Source organism: Anabrus simplex, chromosome 7, assembly GCF_040414725.1.
Source record: "Anabrus simplex isolate iqAnaSimp1 chromosome 7, ASM4041472v1, whole genome shotgun sequence".
Classification (NCBI taxonomy): domain Eukaryota; kingdom Metazoa; phylum Arthropoda; class Insecta; order Orthoptera; family Tettigoniidae; genus Anabrus; species Anabrus simplex.
In genome coordinates this window covers 292,763,736-292,785,738 of record NC_090271.1, presented here as the reverse complement: position 1 = coordinate 292,785,738, position 22,003 = coordinate 292,763,736, and the positions used below count along the sequence as shown (strand labels likewise).

At 36.9% G+C, this 22,003-nt stretch overlaps 1 protein-coding gene across 1 annotated transcript in view; it reads right to left on the bottom strand.

The window, feature by feature from the left end:
- ena (enabled) overlaps positions 1-22,003 on the bottom strand; it is a 393,478-nt gene that overhangs the window by 23,143 nt on the left and 348,332 nt on the right. The window contains exon 10 of the mRNA XM_067151741.2: positions 1,141-1,399. Coding sequence (XP_067007842.2) covers positions 1,141-1,399 — 259 coding nt within the window. The remainder of the gene's footprint in view (positions 1-1,140; positions 1,400-22,003) is intronic.

Sequence of the window (22,003 nt, the reverse complement as noted above, 5' to 3'; positions counted from 1 at the left end):
GCCTATCGACTGACAAAGAACACTTGTACCAAAAAAATGTGTCACGCAACCTCAAACTGAAGCACTACACATCAGTCATACGACCTGAAGCTTTGTATACCATGGTGTTGTCTTTCATTAAACCGAAGTGGCCTGATGGAAAAACTGAAAGTCAGAAGAAGGAGAATTCTCAGGAAGATCTTAGGTCCGTTAAAGGAAGATGAAGAATTTCACAGACGGCACAATTCCAAGCTCTACGAACATATAGAAAGGCTCTCCGATTGTGCTAGGAAAAGGAGAGTAGCTTTCTACGGCCATATACAGTAGTAAGATTGCCTCCCCAAAGACTGACCTCGTCGCCATAAGACTTATCTCTGTTGGTACGAGTAAAGCAACTTGTATAATATATAATACAAAAGACTGACCAATCACCTGTTCATCTTCTGGCAGAACAAGAAGATTCGTACCACTTGGCTGACAGAAACTGAGAAGGACGTTAAAGAACTGGAAATATCAGATCTTCAAAATAGACGGTCTGTACAACATACCCTCAAAGAAATCCATGGATTTCAGGAAAAATCCCGCAAGAAAGGTACTCTCTGGACAGATGAAAGAAAGGAGTTACACCGGCAGAAAATGGGAAAATAATGGGCAAAGATCAAAGCCCAACAGTTGAGCAAGCGTGGTCCAAATTAGGCCCATTCGAAAGAAGAGGAAGAAGAAGAATTCAATGGCATCAAGGGAAGCATTCCCGATTAAAATCCTGCAATACAATAATGATCACTGTTACAGTATCATGTTTTTATCAACCTACTGAGCTAATAAGTATGAAGGGTGAGTTTTCCACATAATCAATACTTTATTTTACAAAATGTTTAGTGTTTAAATTATCAATACGGGCAATGAAGCTGATAGATTATAGCTAGTGAGCTAATTCAAGTTGTATCTCACACAAAATACAGTTCATAACATTCAGCTTTCATGACTTGCCTGCACACGGACCCTCGAAGTGGCCGATGACTTACCCATCAGGTAACTAAGGTTTACGCTGCCAGTAGCACTAACTTACCCGGAAAGGGTAGAACAGAAATAACTTTTAACACGATAGATAAATTGCCTATTACTTTACCAGCCGTTGGTAGAACCGGCCCCAATACTCACCATCAATAATGTCTTGTTTAAGTTTTCCCATCTCCTTGCGCATTTCCTTCAAGATCTCTTGCTTTAAGCTCTCGAGGTCTGAACAGCCTGCACTACCCATTTCAGATGTTCCGTTTACTTTTGGAGCAGACTCTTCTGACGATGAGCCGAATCGTTTACGTGCTGGCTTTGGAGATTCTGAACCAGAGCCATTAGCGAATTTTCCATTTGATCCACCTTTATCTCCCCATGCTTTCTTGTCTTGGCCTGCTTCAGACTCCTGTGTACAAGATGCCAATAAGGTTATAAAAAGCATTTCAATACCCTTAAAGTGGGTGTAATAAAGTTATAATAGCACATTAATAAGGTGGTTTCTGCCATTTAAATTCAACAAATATTCTCAGTCAAGACCTATCTGAAACATGTGATACACAAACAACATCAAAGCACAATCATATACTGTATGTATTGTACCAGGAAAAGGGGCAGGAGACTTATCTAAGGGAGTGTTCAGTTCTTAGGAGCTGGTACAGAGAAAGGTATTCGCAGTGTGAAATAATAGGTTATTTTTAAATATTAAGTTTATTCAACTCGTTGATAGCATAAATAACTCCTTCATTATTTCGCATTTGAAAATATAAATTAAAATTTTTCTGTTGGGTATGATGTTGCCCGATTCCAGCAATATTATGAATTTTTGTGAGTGTTTGCAATAAAGAAAGTTCAAAACTAATCACTCTTTTCATTAAGTTCATAGAGTTTGCAAAATAAATATAATTTCACTTGGAAAAATAATATTCCTAAAGTCTTTCTAGAATGTTATCACTTAGAATTCACTTAGAATTCCTAAAGTCTTTCTTGAGTTAACACTTGAAATTTCTACAGTCTTTCTAAAGTCGACACTTGATAATGAAAAGAAGAAGAAGAAGAAGAAGAAGTTACTATTCTCGCAAAGTCTAGTATTACTCAACAATTTATGAGTACTGTTTAACACTTTGAAAAGTAACATGAATTATATGAAATCTGATAATGATAGCTCGCTGAAAATGAAGTAAGTAAGCACTGTCTATAAAGTTCAATCTTCGAGAAAAAAGTTTGTTGGTAAATCCACTCATACCACCTGAATAGTCTTGAAAATGGAACTGGGAAATGCGGTTCAGCAACAGCATTTGGAATTCCTCTGCAACTGATGTCGTGATGTCCACCATAGTACCACATACCATCTCCCACGATGTACCATGTTAAATCCCACGCTGTACCACGTTAAGTCCCACGTTGTACCACATTAAATTCCACGCTGTACCATGTTAATTCCCATGTCGTCTCGAGCATCAGGTTGATATGGTGAAGCAGACACTCTGTCAGAGTTTCTGGTGTCACTAGTGAGTTTTGCGAACACGAGAAAGTTCAACTGACTTATAATTTACGAGTGTTGGATTAGCACGGTTTGACTAAGTGAAAATGTTAAATCACTAGTAGAAAGTAATTATAAGCACAGTTCGAACCACAGTTTATCGTGCACAGTTTCAAAATTGGAAAATTGATTAATTAGAAGAACAGTTCATGGCTTGATTAATTAGAAGCATAGTTTAAGACACAGTTTATCAGACACAGTTCATACTGTTTACACACGTAATTCACATCACTGTATTTAAAGCTCAATGTATGACAAATGTGTGGTTTCTAATAAAGTACGAGCTCAAATGATTATCGTATTACCAAGTGTAAATTTAGTTCACTCACAATACAAGTGTGATGTAGTTTAAATGTCCCTAACTATTCATTGCACATGAATTAAGGAAATAATGTGGATTAATTTCCATAAATATAGTGTTCCACTAAACTCCATAAAAATAACCTTAATATTCACTCGGTTATTCACTATCACTATCACGTTTGAATTTCAAGACAATAATAATGTGAAATGTTAGTGTCAAAGCACTGGAAATAATATAAGTTCCGAAATACTGTATGACTTTTACAAGTACGATGACGATTATGTCAAAAATAACAGGCAACGAAGTTACTAGGTTCGAGACCCGTACGCGGAGACCAACATGACGATCTGTCATCTGCGAGTTGCAAGTTTTAACTGCTTATACCTCGCCGGACCCTGTCCTTTTATACAGAATATCGAGGTCAGCTGCTAGTCCTCGTGGAAAAATGCAATTTCTTTGTAGTTGAATAACTCGCACAGCTATGAACCAATTTACATGAAATTGTATTATGTTGACATTTAAACAATGAACTACACAATGATGTACTTTATTTCTCAATATCTCAAATGGTTTAGAAGTTATTAAAAAACCTTCTGCTACTTTCTATCAGGTGAAGTTCACGTGATGATTGCATGCTTGCAGCCGGTGAAGTAGCTCGCCTGCTTCTTGCTTGCAGCTCCGTGCCCTCCCGTTACCTTGTGTGTTCTTCACACGTGTTTGAGCTGTCCCGTAGCAAATATTCAGCCAATTAAAAACTATGTTCCAGGCCATAGGCATTTCTGGTACAGTATTGACTTTTTTTTTTTTTTTTGAAAACTGATTAAAAAACTCTCCTCCTTGAGCAGTATATGAAGCTTTACAGTTGGCAGCATTCAGCAGTTCATGCTTTTTATTGTAATCCATGTTCTGCTCCATGGCTAAATGGTTAGCGTGCTGGCCTTTGGTCACAGCGGTCCCGGGTTTGATTCATGGCAGGGATGGGAATTTTAACCTTCATTGGTTAATTTCGCTGGCACGGGGGCTGGGTGTATGCGTCATCTTCATAATCATTTCATCCTCATCACGATGAGCAGGTCGCCTACGGATGTCAAATCAACAGACCTGCATCTGGTGAGCCAAACATGTCATCTGCATGCTTGCAGCCGGTGACATAGCTCGCTTGCTTCCTGCTTGCAGCTCTGTGCCGTCCCGTTACCTTGTGTGGTCTTCACATGTGTTTGAGCCGTCCCGTTGCAAATATTCCGCTAATTAAAAACTATGTGCCAGGCCATAGCGATGAAAAGATCGGAAGGAACCAAACATTTTATTGAAGAATGAAGAATGTGACATCTGTTAAAACATATCCTGGTGCTGATGTAAATAGTGATCACAATCCACTTATAATGAGTTTTAAAATTCTACGCATTAGAAAAGTTAAAACGATTGTTAAACCTTCCAGGCGCATAGATACTAGGAAACTTATGCATCCTGAAGTAATAATTTATGTTGGAAATGTGCTGGAAAAGAAGATGGGAACAATAAGAAACATTAGGCCAACAGAGGTTAATCAATCAATTAATCACCAATATCTGCATTTAGGGCAGTCGTCTAGGTGGCAGATTCTCTAGCTGTTGTTTACCTAGACTTTTCTTAAATGATTTCAGAGCATTTGGAAATTTATTGAACATCTCCCTTGGCAAATTATTCCAATCCCAACTCCTCTTCCTATAAAAATATTTGCCCCAATTTTTCCTCTTGAACTCAAACTTTATGTTCATATTCTGATCTTTCCTAAATTTAAAAACACCACTCAAAGTTATTCATCTCCTAATATCATTTCAAGCCATCTCTCCACTGACAGCTTCAGAATGTACCACTTAACTTAGTTAAGCACCCACAGTCTTTCTCCTAGGTCTTACCAGCCCAAACTTTCCAACATTTTCTTAACACTACTCTTTTGTCGGAAATTGCCCAGAACAAATCAAGTTGCTTTTCTTTGGATTTTTTCAAGTTCTCGAATCAAGTAATCCCGGTGAGGGTCCCAAACGCTGGAACCATAATCTAATTGTAGTCTTATCAGAAACCTATATGCCCTCTCCTTTACATCCTAAGTTGTGTTTCAGGATATGTACGGCTAATGGCAGAGCCAATTCTCCACTCATATTAACTGTGAATAATAATTTAAAGATAAAAATTTCATAATGTTCCGTATTGAAATGTATCACAATGAAATTGAAATAATAAATAAGGTAGTTCAATATATCTATTGAAACCTATTGAACTACCTTATTTATTATTTCAATTTCATTGTGAATAATAATGCATAAAACGTAGTATAATTGAAAGCCAAGAAACTCATATCGGGCACATCGTCAATAACACGAGACAGACATGGATGATGGATGAAATTCTAGAACTTATGAAAGAAAATATAAAACCAAAGATCCCATTCAGTATAAAATCCTGCACAAAACCATATATAAAGAGTGCAAAGAAGCCCAAGAAATATTAATGTCTGACAAATGTAGAGAGATTGAGGCCCTTCAAGAGAAACACAATTATTTTTAATCAGCATAAGAAAGTTAAAGAACTTTGTGGTTTGCGACGGAAATGATATGGTCAAATTCTGAAAAATGCCAACAATGAAATCATCTTGGGCATGGAAGGGAAACTCTGAAGATGGAAGGAACACATTGGAACTCATTTTAAAGATGACAGAAATGATCCTCCCTCACCAGATGAGAGAATAAATTAGACTAGCCCTGAAATAACAAAAAATGAAGCTGTGCATGCTGTAAAACTTCAGAAGAATGGGAAAGCCAAGGGTTCAGATGGAGTGTATGCTGAAGTTCTAAAAGTAATGATGAAACAGGATTCTACCACTCTTGATATCTTAACATCGTTATTCAACAGAATATATATCTCAGGAGAGATACAGTCTGACTGGCTGAAATTAACATTTATATTACTCCCGAAGCCCAAGTCCAAATCTTCTCAATGCGATGACTAATGTATGATTAGTTTGATGTTTCATGTTCTTAAAGTATTCTTGCAAATCATTCAATGTTCTTAAAGTATTCTTGCAAATCATTCACATTCAAATAAGAAATGTCAATCTCACATGGAACATTCAGTTTGGTTTCCGAAATGGTGTTGGTACAGGTGAGGCACTCTTCTCCTTAAATGTACTCATGCAGAGATGCCAGGATATGAATGTTGAAGTCTACGCTTGTTTCATAGATTACAAAAAAGCATTTGATTGCGTCAGGCATGAAAAGCTGATGGAGATTCTGAAATCAATTGGTATTGGCCATAATGATCTACATATAATAATCAGTAACCTGTACTAGAATCAAACTGCAGATGTCAAAACCGAACAAGGAACTTTAGAAACAGTTTCTATCAGAAAAGGTGTCCACCAGGGTTGTGTATTGTCACCTCTTTTGTTTAACATTTATATCAAGATAATGTTTATGATGATGATGATGATGATGATGAATCTGCTTGCTGTTTAAAGGGGCCTAACATCTAGGTCATCCGCCCCTAATGGTACAAAATGAGACGAAATGCAATGACAATTTCCAAGTACAAAATTCATCCACTGACCAGAATTCAGATGATGAAGAATGAATGGATGAATATGAATTTAAAAAAATCAGTGGATCTGATCCGCAAACCTCACCTTCCCAGAAACTATACTGAAAATGAGTATTACTGACCAAGGGACTGCTTACAAAGCACAATCCTGAATCGATGATACTTGCTGTCTGAAGGGGTTCAATATCCAGGTCAACGGTCCCTCATAATGGCACTTATCGCTAGTAAAATAGAACCATGGTATTTCTCACGTTGCGGTACTAATAAAAAATAGTGTAAACTCACGGTTTTCCAAACATTATGGTACTACTTACAAGTATTGTATATCGTACAGGTAATGCAGACCTATGGTGTTTCTCACATAATGGCGCCAATCTTAGGCAACGCAAACCCATGGTGCACCTCACATAGGTGTACTAATCACAGGGACTTGTACTATCCCGTGGTGTACCTCACATAGTGGGTATAAATCACAGGCAATGCAGACCAACAGTGTCGCTCATATAGTGGTACTAATCACAGGTAACGCCCAGACCTGTGGTGTTTCTCACATAATGGTACTAATCACAGGCAACGTAAGCCCATGATGTTCCACATATAGTGGTACTAATCACAGGTACTGGAAACCCACAGTGAACCGCTCTCTGTTGCTACTAATCACAAACCTATTGTCTACCTAACATAGCGGTCCTACTCGCAAGTAAAGGCGACCCATGGCTTTCCCCCATGATGGTACTAATAACAAGTAGTTTCATGGTTCTAATTCAATCATCCCTTGGTTGCCCCTTTTAGTCACCTCTTACGACAGGCAGGAGATACAGTGGGTGTATTCTTCGTCTGCGTCCCCCACCCACAGGGGGTAGAGAGGGAGAAAAAAGAAAAAAAGGGATCCGTCACTTCAAAAAATGAAGTAACGGATGAAGAAAGGCAAGGGCCACGAAGGGCGTGAAAATAAAAAACTCCCTAGGCCTCGAATGCTCTAATACTGTCGGGGTCGGAAGAGAATAAGAGTTGACCAAGGGAGGTCAGACAGGATAGATGAAAGTGAGGAGCCTGACACACGTAAGTGGAAGCAATGCCAGGACTCAGCTAAAGGCCCCGTTGTCGCAAACACAAGCTCACAAGGTGAGAGCCCTTCGGGCCCTTTTAGTCGCCTCTTACGACACACAGGGGATACTGTGGGTGTATTCTTCATCTGCGTCTCCCATCCATAGGGGATGAGATAATTTTTAAGGAAATGCTGACAGAATATGGTGGGATGAAGATAAATGGGGAAGTTATTAACATCAGCCATGCGGATGATACTGTTGTCATAGCAGATGATTTACCCACCCTTCAGTGCACGATAAATTACTTAGTTCAGCGTAGTGAAGAATTTTGTCTATATGTTAAAACATTCCAAAACAAAAATTATGGTATTTTCTAAACAGACAATATGAGCAAATCTCGCAATGAAAGGTCATATAGTAGAGCAAGTGTCCTTCTTCAAATACTTAGGCAACATGCTGAACCTTTTCAATACAAAAGGTGGATCTTGTGCAATTTAACTTATTGTTTTGTAAATCTATTCAATACGGACCAAACATGAAACTCTTGACTTCAATGTGATTCCAAACGAGAAATGAAATCTAAAATTGAGCAGGCCAGGAAACAATTCATTACCATGACAAAATTCTTTGTAAGGTCCAATCCAAGTCTGCAGCTACGAATCCAAATGATCCGCTGCTATATATTCCCTATTCTGCTATATAGATGTGAAAGCTGGACCCTGGATCCAAGTACTGAAAAACGTATAAATGCCCTTGAAATGTATCCTTATCACCATCTCTTGCGCATTTCTTGGATAATGGAAACTTAAAATGTCGAGGTCCTTCATCAGATGATAAAGCAAAACGAACTGTTACTTATTATAAAACAAAGGTAAACACAATACTTAGAGCATGTTATGAGGGACAAGCAGTATCAATTATTATAGCTAATTTTTGAAGGAAAGATACAAAGGAAAAGGTATGTTGGTAGACAGAGAAATTTATGGCTAAAGTACAATCGAAGATGGCACAGATGTACATCACACAAAGTTTTCCATGTTGCATTTTCAAGATCAGAGTTGGCTACGTGGATTGCCAACTTCCGTATGGAGATGGCGTCTTAAGAAGGAGAAGAAGAAGAATTAGGAACACAAGTATCACTGTATTCGATAAATATTTAAGTTGGTCGGAACCTGTCACAAAAATTTGTCAAAGAGTATTCTACTCATTACATTCTGCAAAAAGGATGATCGACTTCCCTCCAAGAAACACAAGAAAATTATTAGTACAGAGTCTAATATTTCCAATATTTTTGACTATGGAGATGTAGTTTATAATAGTACAAGCAAAACACTTTCATGTCGACTACAGCGAGCCTACAATGCTTGTGCTCGATTCGTATTAAATATCCCAATCCAAACTCATATTAGCCCTTTCCTCTGTCAGGTGTCATGGCTAAGATTGACTGAACGACGTTATTTCCCTTCTCCACAGTATTCTGCAAACAAGCAAACCAAACTATCTTACAACAGACTTTAAATACCTCTCCCCTTCCGAAAGAGCTCCCTCAAGGTCATCTACACGTTCCCTCTTATCCATTCCCATTCACCACAGTAACACGTTTAACAACTCATTCATACCTGCTACCATACGTTCCTGGAACTCAATCCCAGCTGAAATCAGAGGCATAGGCAATCTGAGGCTATTTAAAAGGAAATGTTTAATGTGGTACTCAAATATGTAAAAAGTAGATTTCACTAAAGTAAAAATTGAATAATTAGCTCTTAATTATCAATAAGTATACAAAATTATAGAGGTTAAGTAAATTAATTTTAGTGATTTTTAGAAATATATGTAAAAATGATTTTATGTATATTATTCTGTAAATTGTATAAAGGTGTTGTATAATATGGTTTGGCATAATAGCAGGCTTCATAGCCTGAACCCTGCCATATAAGAAAGGCAATAAACTAAACTAAACTAAACTAAACTAAACTAAACTGTCATCTGAGAAACATGCTGGAAATCAAAAAAATTGATGTTGTGCGTACCAATCGCTTCTACACTCCTTACTTGCTTACATCAAGTGGTTAATGAAGTAGAAAAACATTCTAACTGCAGTACTTCAACAGCTGGGAAGAAGGTTTGTAGCTGTCAGCTTGCATTCGGGAGATGGTGGGTTACATGTAACTAATCTCATTTTTAGGCCCGTATTGAACTATGCTATGATATATTAACAATTTGTTGGTTATTTTGATCCACCTTTTCAATACAAATTACAGTTTGTGTTGTTAAGTTGTAATGTTACAACACTAATTTACCGGGACATGTTTCGCTTTTATTCATAAGCATCATCAGCCTATACAATTGTCTCAAGGTTTGTCATATTTGGATTGTTGTTACAAATTTCATTACATTGAATGTAAATCTAATTTCACTGATAACAATATTTAAAACACAAGAATAATATACACATTAAAAATTATGACAATATGATTTGCAATGTTAAAATGGAGTAACTCTTAATTCTAAAACACTTTGACGTCCAAAACACAGTTTTTACAATTTGAAAATTTGGCTAAAAATTGTTTGCAATATTAAAATAAAATTGATTCAACTATAATTTTGGTATTAAAATTTGAGTCATAAATATAAATATTGGATGTTAATATGTAGGAGCTATAGTTTCTGAAGTGCGTTGGTTTCTAGAATACAGTAACATTTCAGTATTGAGAATTTTAGTTAAGAATTGTGCTCTCTAAATAATGTTATTTAAAAAGACTGTAATTTTGCATTATGCATGATTAGTTTTGATGATAATCTAGAATTGAAGTCTTGGGTTCGTTGGAAAATGGCTTCTAGATTTGATGAAGCTTGCTGCTGCAGTTTGGCAATTTGATCAGAGGAAATATTGACATGTTTAATTCTTGTTTGTAGTGGCCAGACTCTCCGTTGGAAGTTGATTGTTTTGATGTAAGTTATGGTTAAAAGGGGCTTCAATCCAAATTTTGAGTATCTGATTATGTTTCTTTCAATTTATAGAATGGAAGAAGCATCCCTTTGTCTGCTGCTACAGAATCTTGTGGACCTTATTGCGTTACTATGACTATTGTCTGTTGTGGCTCTTGAGACAATTGTATAGGCTGATGATGCTTATGAATAAAAGCGAAACATGTCCCGGTAAATTAGTGTTGTAACATTACAACTTAACAACACAAACTGTAATTTGTATTGAAAAGGTGGATCAAAATAACCAACAAATTGTTAATATATCATAGATGGTGGGTTTGAACCCCATTGACGGCAGCCCTAAGACAGTTTTCCATGGTTTTTTATTTTCTGCTTTCTTTTCACTCCTAGCCCTTTCCTATCCCATCATCACCATAAGAACTATTTGTGTCGGTGTGACGTAAAAAGAAAGCCTGTAATTTTCTTATTCAGATTATCATTTCAATCAACCATGCTTTCATGAATTTATGTACACCACAAAAATAAAATAAAAATGGAATATCAAGGATGCATTGCAATAATAAAGTTACAAAATAATGTTTATATTATCACAGACACACACAACCCAGAAACGTAAACTTTTACAAACACAAATGTTATTCTTCCAATACCTAATGCAAATAAAGGTTGTCCCTTCTTCACCGAACTTTAGTACCGTGTATGGCCTCCACTGATATTGTTCAAGTCTCTGCCACTCTGTGGCATGCTTGCAAACAGTACAGACACCATCCTGAGAAAGAAGGTCCCATTCCATTTGGGCAACTCTAATGAGGTCTGGGAGTGTCTGTAGTGGTTGGGGACAATAAAAAACAGCCATTTGCAACTTGTGCCATGCATGCTCAATGCAGTTCATATACAATGAATTACATGGCCAATTCATATGGCTGATACTCGCCTCTCTCAATATCCTTCCGTCGGGCGCAATGCTGAAAATCATACCAACGGGCCTAATGAGCCCATTAGGCACTTGTAGAACTAAGGTATGTATGTTTATTTAAATAATTCTTCTAACCATGAAACAATACTTTTAGGTGTTTTAAAAAATAAAATGTATATTTTACTGTATTATATTTTATTGTATCACAGACACACACAACCCAGAAATGTAAACTTTTACAAACACAAATGTTATTCTTCCGATACCTAACGCAAAATAATATTTCTGAAACTTAGGCTAATTTATTTACACAACAGCTAATAATAATACTAAAATCTTATATCCGACCTAAAAAGTTTTCAAATAAACTGTGAACTGTAAAATGACTGATAAAACATCAGATAGAAGTACATGGATATGATTAGAGAAAAGTTCAACACAATAGATACCAAGCAGGCTGAGGATATGGAAGGAGAATAGGTGTCATACAGGAATGTTCTAGTTGAAACATTCAAACATAATTTGATTTGATTCTCCTTCTCCATAGCACTAGGAAGGATCGCTGTAGCATAAATTACACATAAAATTTGCATGTGAAAAACAAATTGCATTCTTACATTTCTTGCATTCATATTTTGACAGTCGTCCGAGTCCAGCTGCAGTGATGCATGTTGTGCAACGGCATCTTTTGGATGGTCCTAGTGTTGACTCATCATCTTTTTCTTCTTCTGTGCAAGGCAAATTCTTTTCAGCCTCTTCTGGAGGTCTGTGGGCATTCCAACAGTTTTCGTACTTCTTCAGGTAATTTCTTCAATCACCAGTTCGTGGGACAATTGTTTCAGGAACAGTGTTCTCTGCACAGATTGTAATCCATTACCGAGGCATTACTGGGCATTGATACCGCTTATATTCAGCATTGCAAAAAGGTATGACCATTGGCCATCGCTTGATATTTCGAGCTACATTGAATGTAGCAGACATTTTGTCTACAGTATCTGCTCCTCCCTTTCTAGAATTATAAAATATAATTATGTTTGGCTTGTTTTTCTATCCAGAATCAGGATTGTCTGATTTATCATCATGAAGTGTGGACACAAGAATGACATTCCTATGTTGTCTTGGGATGTATGACACTAGGGTAGTTCCTTCATTGAAGCCAAATTTGCTAGTATACTGTTGTCTACCTTTGGCAGCAACAAACTGCAGTGGCAGCTGTCTTATTTTTTTCAGAGTACCAACAAAGGGCAGTTTTTTTCTGTTTTAGTTCCTCGACAAGATCCAGGTCACTAAACCAATTATCCGCAGTTATGTTACGACCCAAACCAAATAAGGGTTCATCCAATCGTTTAACTACTTCAGCTCGCTTGTTACTAAACAGTAAAGGCCCTTGAGGTTGTTTCCCACAGTAAATTTCCAAATTGTAGGAATAAAACATTCTTGAATCAACGAGAGCGCAAATTTTTATTCCATATTTGTTCGGTTTCAACGGTATGAACCGTCCATCAGGGCATCTACCACGAAAACCGGGAAGCATTTCAACAATTGTGTTTTCTCCTGGCAGTTGCGCACAAAAGTGTTGAAAATATCACGTAATGTAGCAAGCCGATCTTCTGCTTTTCTTGCTGCTCTAGTATCATGGTCATCGAAACGTAAGCAACGCATCAGTCTTAAACCTTTTTAAACGCATCACAAGGCCGAATTTATCGATTCCATCACCATTACTACCCCAGAGTTCCTCGAGACACTGCCTGTTTCCTCGTAGGCGCCTGCTAGGTACAGTAATCCGATGAAAGCCTAAATTTCTATAACATCCATGGTTTTTATGTCCCATTATCTGGAAAATATCTTTGATGCTTTCTATGTACTGATTTGTGTATCTCATTGTATTTTCTAAAATTTCATCAGAAATAAATTTTTCCAACAATCTACAACAGTTTTTGCCACCTTAGCATTTCTAGTAACCCCAGCGAGGTGAGTAAGAATGTTATGAGATCTTCTTCGTACACTTCTCACTGGTGGATTATCACTCCACTTAGTAATTTGATGTTTTCCCAGAAAGTAAATGGTGCATGCAAATCTTCATCATAAGTCTCCTCACACTCCTGCTCCATATCAGAACCACCAAAGAGCTCTTCTACGTCATCCTCTGAAACGATATCACTTTCTTCTCCAAATTCCTCATTCAAGAAGTCTTCATTGTCATCATTTTCTAAATAACTCGTTATTTCGGAAGGATCCACAGGACTTGTCAAATCGTAAACTTTCTTGGACATGTTCACATAAAACCTGTGAAAAAAAATCAAAAACAGAAGCATTAATTTCATGATCGGGCGCAATATGCCTGATAGACCAGCTTACGAAACGTATTTGTTTTTATAATTTTTGACATATTCTTACATGGCTTAGTTATAAAATAAGATAACCTATCTTAATCAATAAATCTTGGAAAAACATACCTTACATAATAATGCGAAATCGGCCGCAATGTGCCTGGGAGATCGCTATGGTCACAGCATGCACTAGAGAAGGATGCGGGTGAACTAACCGTTACGCCTTCAAACAACAATAAACAAGACGCAACTACTCAACAGTGGTAGTAGTGCTACCCAATAGAAAGTGAGAGAGGGGATGCAATAGGTGACCTGTGGCTATTAGATCGGTTGCGCCTGATGAAAGGACAATAGAAAGCGAGAGAGGGGATGCAATAGGTGACCTGTGCCTATTAGATCGGTTGCGCCTGATGAAAGGATATAAAATTCATCACTGATGCACCTCGATGAGGAGAAGCATTGTCTTTGATAGAAAATTAATTCAGCACCATATTCACTCCTACAGGATCTTTATGCGTTAAAAATGATTAAAATTTGCATGCAATTATGCACTAAAAATTTAGAAAATATGCATTCAAGATTGAAGGAAAATCCGGGAACAAATGAACGATCAACAATTTGGCTAAACATCACAAAATGAAATATGTATACTTATAATCTTACAGACACCCTGAAACCAAACCAAACTACACCTCCAATGAGCCTTCCGCCTACCAAAAGACCGCTGCTCGATTGTAAGGCCGGTAGATTACGGGGTGACGCATGATCAGTGTGACGAATCCTCTTGGCCATTATTCCTGGCTCTCTAGACGGCGGCTGCCATCTCACCATTAAATAGCTTCTCAATTAAGGGTAATCGTAGAATGAGTGAACCCGAAACCAGCCCTCATATCTAGGTAAAAATGCCTGACCTGGCCGGGAATCAAACCCAGCCGTCTGGGTGAGAGGCAGGCAAGTTAGACCGCAGGGCCGGCTTCAAACATTAATTTCCGGTACGCGACTTAAAAATCGCAAAACTTTACATTCAGTTTTACTGGAGAAACTTCTTTAGTTTCCTCTGAAAACTTCTTTCAGTTCAGTTACTTTGATCAGCCAAACTCTTCGAAAAATCTAATATCTGCAATCCCAAGCCAAACAACAATCGATTACAAGTAGTTTTTAATTCTCTAATCTAATAAAATAAAGCACATTAGATACGGAAGCGCCCAACATGATGGCAGAACCCCCCCTTTTTTTAATCTTCCATTGTAATTCGGTGCCGGTATACTGTTCGTAGTCAGTTTATAGATATCTTGTACTACGTAAATTAGGCCTACATTGACTTTTCAAGGTTATATTGAACTCAAGAATATGGTTTTGAATGTAAGTATCAATTCCCAAGTTCTCAAATGCATTATATTCAATTCTGCCCATCACTAATCACAATCAAATTGGAAAGAGAAAAAATATCATTTAAAACTTATAAAATTACGGTTATTCGCGACCTTGAGCTCACAATTAGAATTTAAAAGGTTCAACCTATTCAATACAAAATGTGTTGTACAAGGTGTTCACAACATATTACTTATTATTACTAGTATCGGTTTCGATGCTTCATGGCGTCATCATCAGCTAGAAATCACAAAGTCGGCAGAGTACATGTCATAAAAGTTGTATAGATAATACATACATTGCAAAGTACAAATGATAGGCTGTTTTCTCTTTAAAAGCTAGAAGAATGATGTGTAAAATATGGTGATATAATATAACACATAGAGGCGTTATAGTCTAATGAGGCAGGTGAGTATTGTACAATAAAATTGGTCTGATGAATGAGAATAAAAGTCTTCATATGATAATAAAATGATGCAGTAAAATTGTCCACTCTTCTATTGTTGTTCAATGGAGACATATATAAGTCCAGGTTATATGTGGTTGGCAAGACCATCAAATATTTGTCTAAGGTCGGGACACCTGACGTTAAGAGGTTGAACCGGTACTAGTAATAATAAATAATATGTTGTGAACACCTTGTACAAGACATTTTGTATTGAATAGGTTGAATCTTTTTAATTCTAATTGTGAATCTCAGTTCAATACGGGAAAATGAAGTTCTTAACTTATAACCTTGAGCTCAGCTGGAAAGTGTTCTCGCTGTACAATTGAAAGATAAGAATTTCATTTTTGGTCCTACTGAACTGAGATTACAATTAAATTAATAATATATTATGGTTCCGGCTATTCAAAACAATAACACTTAGTAATGCGAGGTTACATCACAAGTCGATCACAAACGGTACCGGCTTCGGCCCCAGATCGGCTGACGATGATCCAGATCACAAATGGTACCGGTTTCGACCCCAAATCGGCTGAAGATGACCCAGATCTGGGGTCGAAACTGGTGCCGTTTGTGATTGACTTATGATGTAACCTCACATTACTAAGTGTTATTGTACCGAATAGGTGGAACCATAATATATTATTCATTTAATTGATTACTGTACAAGTTGGTTCGAGTGCGAAATAATACAAAGTTTTTAAATGTAAAGTGCGCAAATAAAACAACTGTGGATATTATAACATTTTAACACAAAAACGTGAAATATCCAGTCTTATATTAGGACCAAAACAGTAATAGACAATCTCAAAATCTCCCATGGCTTTATGTACGATAACATAATCATACTGCAAGTTGTAAAATCAGAGATGCCAACTTTCAAGAAAGGCAATTAGTAATCCAGCCGAGAGGGCACGGGGTCAGGGGGGGGGGGGGGGGGCAACAATTTTTTTTTTTTTTTTTTTTTTTTTTTTTCCCCGAGATCTCACTAACTTACACATCATTGAAAAATCAGTGAACAACATATAATTCAACAAAAAATAACATACTCAAAGACTGGCAATATAAACACTGTATGATTCTTACCTGCTAGAGCAGGGGTTTCCAATTTATAAGGGCTCGAGGGACATACTGGAAACCTTTGTCATGTTTGCGGGCCGCACTTGAATAATAGGCCAATTTTCGTAAAATTCTGCAGATAGTAGGCCTACAGAAGTACCATTATGAAAAAAGAATATGCATAATTCAATTGAAATAAAGGTTTGATAATTTAAATTACTTAGGTAAAACATTATTTTACAATTGCATAAAAGAGTGAAATTTGGACCCGGGCTGAGTGGTTCAAATGGTTGAGGTGCTGGCCTTCTGAAGCCAGCTTGGCAGGTTCGATGTTAGATCATTCGAAGGTGCTCAAATACGTCAGGCTTGTGTCGACTGATTTACTGGCACGTAAAAGAAATCCTGCGTCACAAAATTCCGGCACCTCGGCGTCTCCGTAAAACATCAAAAGTAGTTAGTGGGACGTAAAAACCAATCATTATTATCTGAAATTTGGATTTAAAATTTTTAAAAGTGACAAATAATCCATTCAGATCGAGTAAAATTTAAAAAAGAGTAAATAATATCAAAGAATGAACTAATTCGGACTTAGGTCTATAACGAATATAAAAATGAATACATTTTTGAACGACCTATAAAATATAACTATTCTTCACATTATTTATTAAAATGCTCTCGCGGGCCGCATTATATGGCTTTACCGTCAATTGGAAACCCCTGCGCTAGAGGAACAGGTGATCTGCAGTACCTATCTGAGTGGAGGTTGAAGGATCATTTCTTTTGTTCAGTACTGTAGTTGCCCCCTTAGCAGCTTGTAGTTCCGGTTTCGTAAAGGTACACTGGTGACAGGCTTTTTCTTTTGATATCATGTGCATCTTCTGCACTAACAGAGCACTTAACAGTTCGGTGTTCATATTAGCACGGAATTTAGTCTTATTCTTCCTCAGCAAACTAAAAACTCTTTCCACTGGAGCATTGCTATGGGATACTGGAAAGAATAGCCATCATAAGTTTACTCAGTGAAGGGTACTTCTTCCTACCTGAAGCATCAGTGATCTTCGATATTTCGAACCAAAGTCTGTCGGCCCTTTCATCCTCGTCAAAAGGGAATCCATCAAATTGGAAACGACTGAGCTCAGTTTCCAAAGAATCAATTTCTTATGATGACAGAATTTTAGGAAACCGGTCAATCATAAATTGTACTGATAAGAAACTCTTCGATTTCCTCTGGAAAACATCAGCAACTTCAGTATGCTCGAGAAACTTATCCCTAATTGGCCATTTGTTAACAATGTACTCACATGTTTTTGTATAGAACAGTCTCACATCGGAATAAAAGTTTTTCAATGTAGTTTCATCTAGAGAAACTGCCCTTATGTTTGCCTCAATGACCAACTCGCTGTCCCTTTTCTACAACTTAGCAGAATTAAATTTCACATCAAGCAAATTAGTATTGGACTCTGTTCCAGAGGACACTCTCACAAAACGAACAATAAGGTCACTGAAAAATTCATTTAACTTTGAGTGAAGTTTATGTATAAGCGGTGTCTCTTGTTGGAGGAATACATTTAAGGAGTTGAAAAGTGGAAGAACAGAGCTGAGAAACAAAAGGTAAAGTTTAGTAGATGGATTTTTGAATTGTTCCTTAACTTTCAGAAATTTTGAGTTGGCCTTGTCAGAATCTGATTCACAGAAGAGCATTTTTAAAGGGTTTCACTGTTCTAAGACCCTTGATACACAATGTAGAAGAGATAATCACCTGGTAGAAACATATTTCAAAATTTTGTGTGGTTTTTCACCAAAGAATTCCTGGCATACCTTTTCTTTTTTTTTTTTTTTTTTTTGCTAGGGGCTTTACGTCGCACCGACACAGATAGGTCTTATGGCGATGATGGGATAGGAAAGGCCTAGGAGTTGTAAGGAAGCGGCCGTGGCCCTAATTCAGGTACAGCCCCAGCATTTGCCTGGTGTGAAAATGGGAAACCACGGAAAACCATCTTCAGGGCTGCCGACAGTGGGATTCGAACCTACTATCTCCCGGATGCAAGCTCACAGCCGCGCGCCTCTACGCGCACGGCCAACTCGCCCGGTCCTGGCATACCTTTAAAGCATTTTGCCTCTTTGAACTCTTCAGCAAATAGTAATAAACATCAATTAAAAACTGTTCAATATTAACATTTACAAAAGCACTGCACCCCCTTTTGAGCAGCTAAGTGCAAAAGATGACAAGCAGAGCCTTGCGCACGAATATTAGGATTTTCTTTACAAATGAAGGAGCTCACACCTTTGGAAACACCAGTACTTGCATTATCACATGCAAAACCTATGCAGTTAACCCACAGAATCCGCCTCTTCTTCAGTTCATCATCCAAAGTATTGAATATTTCTTTGCCTGTATTGTCGCTGGATTCCCGAATTGTAAGAATTATTGTTGAAATTTGCGTAGATTCCACATCGAAAAGCGTCACAACTAATGGATAGAGCTTTTTGTCATTCATATCGTTACTGCCGTCTGTTGCCAGGGCAAAGGGCTGGGACTTCATTAACTCTATTACCTTTCCCTCAACTGTAGAAGCCAAAGTTTTAACTAGCGCTCCCGTTTTTGTTCTCGCTCAACCATACTTTGAAGCAATTTTCGAATCGGGAAACATTTTCTTGAACAAACGTCCCGCTAAAGGCAAGTTGTGTTCAACAAGAAAAGTTGTAAACAACAACTCCGCGTTTGTTACTGAGCTTTCATCTTCCGTGGATTTAGCAAAAATGGTTAAATTTTTGTTTGTGTCCCTCAGCTTAACTGTATCCGTATGAATTTTGCTAGCCACGTGTTTACGACAGTTGTCTCGCCCACCATGCGCAACTGAAAAATCGTGGCTACACAAGCTACAAAACACGTGTGAAGGAGATTTTGAGGAACGAAGTAAACAGGCCCATTCTTTTGAGTATTCCTCCCTGAATTTTTGAACGATTTTTGGTTTCTTACTAGCGTCACTGGGCACGGAAACTTCACCACACGTATTTTCCTACACAAGAAATCGCTTCATTGTTTATTTCAAACTGATCGCATTTCGTCACACGCGATTAGTATATAAATACTAGAAGAGCAATATTTGTAAATTTGGCAACCTAAATTGCAATTAATACTTATTCAACAGTCACACACACAGTATTCACAATGAAACGGGGTTTGCCACCACCGCCACCACTTTGCCGCCAAAACAAAGACAAGAGAACTCTGATACTTGCATGGAAGTCTGATCACGTGACGAACAAGGACAACAACTCAACAAGATATACCACTTCACAGGTGGCTGTTTTTTTTCCGATACTAGAAGCACACACTGCGTTCGGCACGTAAAACTCTAGATATTCTTAAACAAGGATTACTGAGAAATCCGAAAAGAATATTCTGAGACTTCAAGCTGAAATGGCATTCCTTGTGTATCTTTTTGAACACTTCATACACTTACATTTAAAAGTCAACAAAAAATCGTAATTTGTGGTGTGTCATTCGTAAAGGCGTATTTATGATTGGTAATTCGTAATTATTACGACTGAATCGTAATAGTTGGCATCTCTGTAAATTCATCTCAAGGCCAACCAAGCTATTGTTAATAAGAATAAATATCTTAACCTCAAAAACCAAAATTAGCAGAATCTCAAAGGACATCAAATTCTTAAAAGAATGTGTGTAACTTGGTTTAATTCCAAAATTCCTAAAACATGTACAAAGGAAAAACGTTCCAAACCAGAAGTATCATGACATTCAAAATAAGATCAATAATATCTGGCTCAGAAATGAAATCAAGTCGTTATATAAGAAAAAAAAAACATTTTTAAATTTACAACTTTATAGAGTGCATTTGACCATCTCACAACATCTATCACCTCTCAAATGGAATTCCTATCACAATGATTTTAGATTACAGACTATACTTGATAAAAAAACAAAAAAATTTAGACCATAAGTTAACATGTCTCAAGGAAGCCAAACTTAAATAATTCAATCAGAACGGAAGTAAAAAGACACCCACCTTTTCTGCAATCAACACCCCCAATGACAATTAATCTTTCCAACACTACATTTTCTGATAGTGAAATGAGACTCTTTAATAAGGGTCTAAAACACAACTGGCTTAACCCACATAAGGCAGATGACATTATCACTACATTAGCAGAAATTGAGTCGAATATAGACAACCAAGTTTCCTTTGAAAAACAAAACAATGTTAGATACGAAGTAAAAAAGAGATTACCCTCCCTTGTTAAAGAAATAGCTAAAAATAATAATTCTACCATTTTAAAACAGACTCAAGATTTGAGAACCAAAATATACAATAACAATATCATAGAAACAACAGCCGACAAAGGAAATACCATAGTTCTAATAAATAAACAAGATTATATTTTAAAAACAGAAGAATTCTTTGCAGACAAAACCTATATCACGATCGCCAAAGACCCAATAATAAAAACCCAATGCAGTTTAAAAACACTTCTTAAAATTCAACTTTTTTATTTAATGAACTAGAATATCAGAAACTCATCAATATGAATCCCAAATTGCCTACTGCCAGATCTCTGCCAAAGATACATAAAAAAGATGTACCTATTCGTCCTATTATCAACAGCAGAAATAGTCTGACTTATAAAACATCACAATTTCTTCATATATTTATAAACAAAACCCACTAAATTCTACAATGATTACCCAATAAAAAGCTCAACTGATCTCTGTGAAACCTTAAATTCAATCTGCAATCTCATCACAAAATGGTTTCCTTCGACATTACCAATATGTATTCGAACATACCGGTCAAAAAAACTGTTGAAATTATAAAAAATAATCTGTCTAGCCAAAGCACCCTAAGTTCAGTAGAAATTGAGGAATTCATAAATTTACTAAATTTTGTTTTGTGCAACAACTATTTTACATTCAATAACAAAATTTACAAACAAGAAGGTCTAGGTATGGGTGACCCCATATCAGGTATACTCGCCAACGTATACATGGATAACCTTGAGCATAACAGAATAATGAATAATATTAATGGTCTGTGTCTTTGGCTTCGCTATGTTGATGACACGTTAGCAATAATCGATAGCGATTGCAACAATAGTGATAACATCCTAACATATTTAAACAATTTAGGTAGTAGCATCAAATTTACTAAAGAAGATGAAAACAACAATTCAATTAACTTTCTAGATATCACAATCACAAGAATAACAGACAAATTTGATTTTCAAATCTTTAGAAAACCTTCCTTTACCCCTACAACCATAAAACAGAGTTCCTTGCATCTGCAATCACATAAGCAAACATAATTTTACAGCTTGGTTTATAGAGCATTGAAAATTCCCCTTTCGGTGGCCAATCTAAAGAAGGAATTAAACATTATAAAGGAAATTGCAAGCTTCAACGGATATAATCCATTAATCATTAACAAAATAATCAATAAGGTGAGTTGAAA